Genomic DNA, 5,692 nt, shown 5'->3' on the forward strand with positions numbered 1-5,692 from the left:
CCCTGCATTGCTGTCTTATTTCATTGTCATATCAAATCTAACATCTGCAGTGACAAGTGCTCTCTTTCAGGCCTTCTCTCTTCTCCAGCAGAAAAACAGCCTGGAGGCTAAAGGTCTAATCTCATTGCTGATCCTGCATTTGGGAAGAGGCCTGCTATGTAGGGGGCCTCTTCATTCTCTTTCCCTGAAGTATTAGCAGGGATGGATTGCCCTGGGTGGAGGTCTGATACAGAGCTCTCATGATATAAAGGTGGTCTCCTTGAGTTCTTCTGCCAGAGTACAAGCAAGGCTGGAAGGTCCTGGGAGGTGGCCTGATATGGAGGCTGCCTTTTTTGGTTCTTTCCTGTCATGCTCTACAGAGAGCCACCCTCACGGCTTTTCTTCCTGCAAAGAAAATGGAGGTGCCACCTCCTAGCTGTTCCCCCAGGGCCAAATCAGTCATTCAGTTTGACTCCGCCTGGATCTAAGCCTCCAGTTGCTGCTTTGGCTCTTGGTGGAAAATAAGAGAGCTGGAGAATAACATTTGGCCTCGAACTTGGGCCTTCCAGCTGTTTTTTGATTACAGCTCCCATAGTCCCCAGTAGTCGCAGTAGCCAATAGTCAGGGTTGATGGGAACTGTAGCCAAACAGCAGCTGGAGGGTTGGAGTTGTGCAGCCCTGCCCTAAATCAAGCTTCCTCTTCCGCATCACCATTCCATCCTCTTCCACACGGGGCAAATCCCTCTTCAGGGCCAAAATCCAGCCTCCTAGCCATACATGTTGGAGCAGACAAGCTCTGTATGAGTCTCCTGGCAAGGAACTGTCTATCTTGAGCTACATCTTGAACCTCTCAAACATCTCTTGGCCCTGAGTGGACTGGCCAAGAGAGTCTTTTCTGTAGCTGAGTTTGACCCAAAGACCTTTTTACCCAACTCTACCCAAAGAATATTCAAAGCAAGACAAATGTATTTTCTTTAAAATAAAACATTTTATTTTTTTAAACAATAAATATGCTAGTTTTATTGCTGTTCTATCTCTTCATCCTATTAAAACAAATATTTAATTTTTAAAATATATATACACAGCATTTTATTGCTACTTATGTAAATAGTAGCACAGTTGTCTCTTATGATTTGCCTTCCCCTTCTTCCTCAGCAACGTCCAGCTCCCTTGGAGGAACCACGATCCCCATAATGGCTTCCACCCTGGCCAGTCTGCTCCTTAGCCGCCTCAATTGTCCCCTCAGTGCCTTGAAGCTTTGTAAGCATTCCTGGCAGCTGCGGAGGTCTCTTTGGCCTTGAAGGAGAGAAAACAAACAGGGTGAAGGGGCCTGTCCTCCACCATCTCAGTCCCTGCACGGACTTCTAGTCCCCCTCCATGCCCAGCACAGACTCCTCCTCTCTGTCTTGAAAACCCTCCATGGCTATGTACCCCCCCCCCCCCGGTGAACTTGCACCTCGTCAGGTTGATTTTTGCTCTTCCAGCTTCTCTATCTTCAGGAGCCACCTGAAGGTCTCCTGCTCTCTAAAACAACTCTTTCTCTTCCCTCTCGCTGACCCTTGCGTCTGGAACAGCCACTCAGATGTGGCCCCTCATCTCTCTCCTATCCCTCCAATGATACCTGAAAACCCACCTCCACTGCGCAGCCTTTGGCGTTATGCCTCAGTAGAGGCAGCTCCATCGGCTTGAATTGAATGCCCCTTATGCCTTCCTCTCCCATTCCTACTCTTCCTCACTTCTCTCTCCAAAGCCAAACTTTAGACTGTATGCTCCTGGTGGCAGGGAACCTTTGCCCATGTACATTGATGACACTATAAGGAGGATTTGCAATATGCACAATTGTATATCATCCTCCTTGGTTTCCTGTTTCATCTCAGCTTAAACTCAAAAGGGCTGATATTTGTTTTCCTTTTAGAATTCATATTCTGCTCTTCCTCAAGCAGCTCAGGGAGGTTTATACATGGTTATTTTTTCCTCACAGTAACCCTAAGAGGTAAGTTAGGCTGTGGGACAAGTGACTGGCCCAAAGTCACCCAGAGAGTTTCATGACTGGATGAGAATTCAAACCTGGGTCTCCCTAGTCTTAAGGAGGTGCAGCTGAAATACATACACATCTTTCCCCCACTTGCCCCTACCTCAGCTTCCCTCTACTTCTTCTATTGTATCCCTGCCTCTGTTTTTAGACTATAAGTTTTTTAGATTGTAAAATCACAATGAGGATGGAAAAGGTAGAGGTTATGGAGTGCTGCCTCTGTGAGACTTACGGTCACGCAGCTGATGGACCTGCATCTCTACCAAACTCTGCAGAGTTTCTTTCACATTGCTGAGGTCTGGCTCCAGAGGAGGTGGGGAAGGAGGAGGAGGTGGAGAGGGATGCAGGAGGAGGGAAGAGGTGGAGGTGGAGGGTGGGATGGAGGCAACCTCAAGGGAGGCAGAGGACAATGATGAATCAGACCCAGAGGGCTGGAGAAGTGCAGCAGGGCCTGCAGGAACATCTGCAAGAGAGAAGAAGAAGCAGGAGGTCAGCTGCAAAGGCTGACATCCTCCCACACCCACCATCACTTGCCCTCACTGCTCACTCTGAGAAGCTGCTTGGATTACAGGCACTGGAGCTTGGACACATGAAAGACAGAAAACGAAGGAACACTTCAGCAAGCACTGACAACCCACTCACAGGCCTCCCCCGTGAAACCTTAGATGCAGACTCAAATCAAGCATTTCAACATGAAATAAACAAAAGAGCCATTCTTAGCCGAGCAGCAATTTCAGGGACATGCTGTGAACATACCTTCCCTTTCCCACCGCTGCAGCCGAACTTCACTGCGGATGAGCCTATGTCCGCATGTGTCCAATTTGCAGGTTGATGGCCCGGAGAGAACGAGGGAACTGTTGGGAAATGCGGCGAACCCTCAGTTCTGCAACAAAGAGAATAAAAACGAACAAATGTTGTATGTGCTGACCAGGCTGAGTACTGGTGACTTGCAAAAAGGGCAGTGTTAGGGCTTAGTCCATCATCTGGGCTGGGTATCAAAACTGCAGCTGATCTTTGTGCTGGGTGTACATGCAAAAGGTCTCTGAGGTGTCGCAGTACTTACGCTGCTAGACATAGTCATGCTGTAACCCTTTGAGGAGTTCTACTTCTTGTTGAAGATAATTATCAGCAATGGAAGGCTCTAGTAAGGGCTCTGACACAGAAGCCGCTTCCTTTGGAGTGTCTGTGAGGATGGAAGGACCTAGCACGGAGGTATCCTCAATGAGCACTTTCCACAGTAGGTCATTGGTGATGCAAGGTGTTGGAAGGGACCGTGGCATCGAGGTTTTCTCAATGAGCACTTCGCCCAGGATGTTGTTGGTGATGCGAGGTGCTGGAAGGGGTTCTGGCACGGAGGGTTCCTCAATGAGCGCTTCCCCCAGGATCTTGTTGGTGATGCGAGGTGCTGGAAGGGGTGCTGGCATGGAGGCTTCCTCAGTGAGCTCTTCCCCCAGAAATGTCATTGGTGATACGAGGTACTGGAAGGGGTTCTGGCATGGAGGGTTCCTCAATGAGCGCTTACCCCAGGATGTCATTGGTGATGTGAGTTGCTGGAAGGGGTTCTGGCATCGAGGGCTCATCAATGAGCGCTTCGCCCAGGATGTTGTTGGTCATCCGAGGTGCTGGAAGGGGTTCCGGCACGGACGTTTACTCAGTGAGTGCTTCCCTAAGGATGTCGTTGGTGATGTGAGGTGCTGGAAGGGGGTCTGGCATGAAGGGTTCCTCAGTGAGCGGATCCCCCAGGATTGGTGATACGAGGTCCTAGAAGGGGTTCTGGCATGGAGGGTTCCTCAATGAGCGCATCCCCGAGGATGTCATTGGTCATGCGAGGTACTGGAAGGAGTTTTGTCACAGAGGGTTGCTGAGTAAGCTCTTCACCAAGGATGTCGTTGGTGAAATAAGGTGCTGGAAGAGGTTCTTGCATGGAGGTTTCCTTAGTGAGCTCTTCACCAAGGATGTTGTTGGTGATACGAGGTGCTTGAAGAGGTTGTTGCATGGAGGGTTCCTCAGTGACGTCTTCCCCCAGGATGTCAAGGTGATGTGAGGTGCTGGACGGGGTGCTGGCATGGGCGGTTCCTCAAAGAGCTCTTCACCCCAAATGTCATTGGTGATATGAGGTGTTGGAAGGGGTTCTGGCATGGAGGGTTCCTCAGTGAGGGCTTCCCCCAGGATGTCATTGGTGATGTGAGTTGATGGACTGGGTTTTGGCACGGAGAGTTCTTCAATGAGCACTTCGCCCAGGATGTTGTTGATCATCCGTGGTGCTGGAAGGGGTTCTGACACGGAGGTATCCTCAGTGAGCTCTTCCCTCAGGATGTCGTTGGTCATGCTAGGTGATGGCTAGTGGTTCTGTCACAGAGGGTTCCTCAGTGAGCTCTTCCCCCAGGATGTTGTTGGTGATACGAGGTGCTGGAAGAGGTTCTGGCACGGAGGGTTCCTCAGTGAGCTCTTCCCCCAGGATGTTGTTGGTGATACGAGGTGCTGGAAGAGGTTCTGGCACGGAGGGTTCCTCAGTGAGCTCTTCCGCCAGGATGTTGTTGGTGATACGAGGTGCTGGAAGAGGATCTGGCACGGAGGGTTCCTCAGTGAACTGTTCCTCCAGGATGTCGTTGGTGATATGAGGTGCTGGAAGGGGTTCTGGCACGGAGAGTTCCTCAATGAGCACTTCGCCCAGGATGTTGTTGGTGATGCGAGGTGCTGGAAGGGGTTCTGGCATGGAGGATTCCTCTGTGAGCGCTTCCCCCAAGATGTCATTGGTGATGTGAGTTGTTGGATGGGGTTCTGGCATGGATAGTTCCTCAATGAGCACTTCGCCCAGGATGTAGTTGGTCATCCGAGGTGCTGGAAGGGGTTCTGACACGAAGGTTTCCAGAGTGAGCTCTTCCCTCAGGATGTTGTTGGTGATGCGAGGTGCTGGAAGGGGTTCTGGCACTGAGGGTTCCTTAATGAGCGCTTCCGCCAAGATCTCGTTGGTGATGCGAGGTGCTGGAAACGGATCTGGCATGGAGGATTCCTCGATGAATGCTTCCCCCAGGATGTCATTGGTGATGTTAGTTGCTGGAAGGGGGTCTGGCATCGAGGGTTCCTCAATAAGAGCTTCCCCCAGAATGTCATTGGTCATGCGAGGTGCTGGAAGGGGTTCTGTCACGGAGGACTCCTCAGTGAGCGCTTCCCCCAGGATGTCTTTGGTCATGAAAGGTGCTGGAAGGGCTTCTGGCACGGAGGGTTCCTCAATGAGCGCTTGCCCCAGGATGTCATTGGTCATGCGAGGTGCTGGAAGGGTTCTGTCATGGAGGTTTCCTTAGTGAGCTCTTCCCCCAGGATGTCATTGGTAATGCCAGGTGCTGGAAGAGGTTCTAGCACGGAGGGTTCCTCAGTGAGCTCCTCCTCCAGGATGTTGTTGGTGATGCGAGGCGCTGGAAGGAGTTTTGGCACGGAAGTTTCCTCAGTGAGCACTTCCCTCAGGATGTCGTTGCTGATGCGAGGTGCTGGAAGGGGTTCTGGAATGGAGGATTCCTCAGTGAGCGCTTCCCCCAGTATGTCATTGGTGATGTGAGTTGCTGGAATGGGTTCTAGCATGGAGGGTTCCTCAATGAGCGCTTCCCCCAGGATCTTGTTTGTGATGCAAGGTGCTGGAAAGGGTTCTGGCAAGGAGACTTCCTCGATGAGTGCTTCCCCCAG

At 51.1% G+C, this 5,692-nt stretch overlaps 1 protein-coding gene across 4 annotated transcripts; it reads right to left on the reverse strand.

The window, feature by feature from the left end:
• Nucleotides 1-953: 953 nt before the first annotated feature.
• On the reverse strand, nucleotides 954-5,281 carry LOC128328984 (diacylglycerol kinase kappa-like). 4 transcript variants are annotated; one of them, XM_053259304.1, is made up of 3 exons: nucleotides 3,075-5,281; nucleotides 2,244-2,894; nucleotides 954-1,275 (listed from the first exon to the last, which is right to left on the reverse strand). In XM_053259304.1, exon 1 carries the CDS (start codon nucleotides 5,274-5,276, stop codon nucleotides 4,341-4,343), a length of 936 nt encoding a protein of 311 aa, XP_053115279.1. In that variant the 5' UTR covers nucleotides 5,277-5,281; the 3' UTR covers nucleotides 954-1,275; nucleotides 2,244-2,894; nucleotides 3,075-4,340. The 4 variants fall into 4 exon arrangements, with proteins under 4 accessions (XP_053115279.1, XP_053115281.1, XP_053115280.1 ...); XM_053259306.1 differs by having other exon boundaries at nucleotides 2,244-2,474; nucleotides 2,768-5,281; XM_053259305.1 differs by having other exon boundaries at nucleotides 2,244-2,474; nucleotides 2,559-5,281.
• Nucleotides 5,282-5,692: the final 411 nt, after the last annotated feature.

This window comes from Hemicordylus capensis, chromosome 6, assembly GCF_027244095.1.
Source record: "Hemicordylus capensis ecotype Gifberg chromosome 6, rHemCap1.1.pri, whole genome shotgun sequence".
NCBI lineage: Eukaryota > Metazoa > Chordata > Lepidosauria > Squamata > Cordylidae > Hemicordylus > Hemicordylus capensis.

Excerpts from the sequence above, each read along its gene's own strand:
- LOC128328984 (XM_053259304.1), bottom strand. The coding sequence starts at position 5,276 with ATGACCAATGACATCCTGGGGCAAGCGCTCATTGAGGAACCCTCCGTG.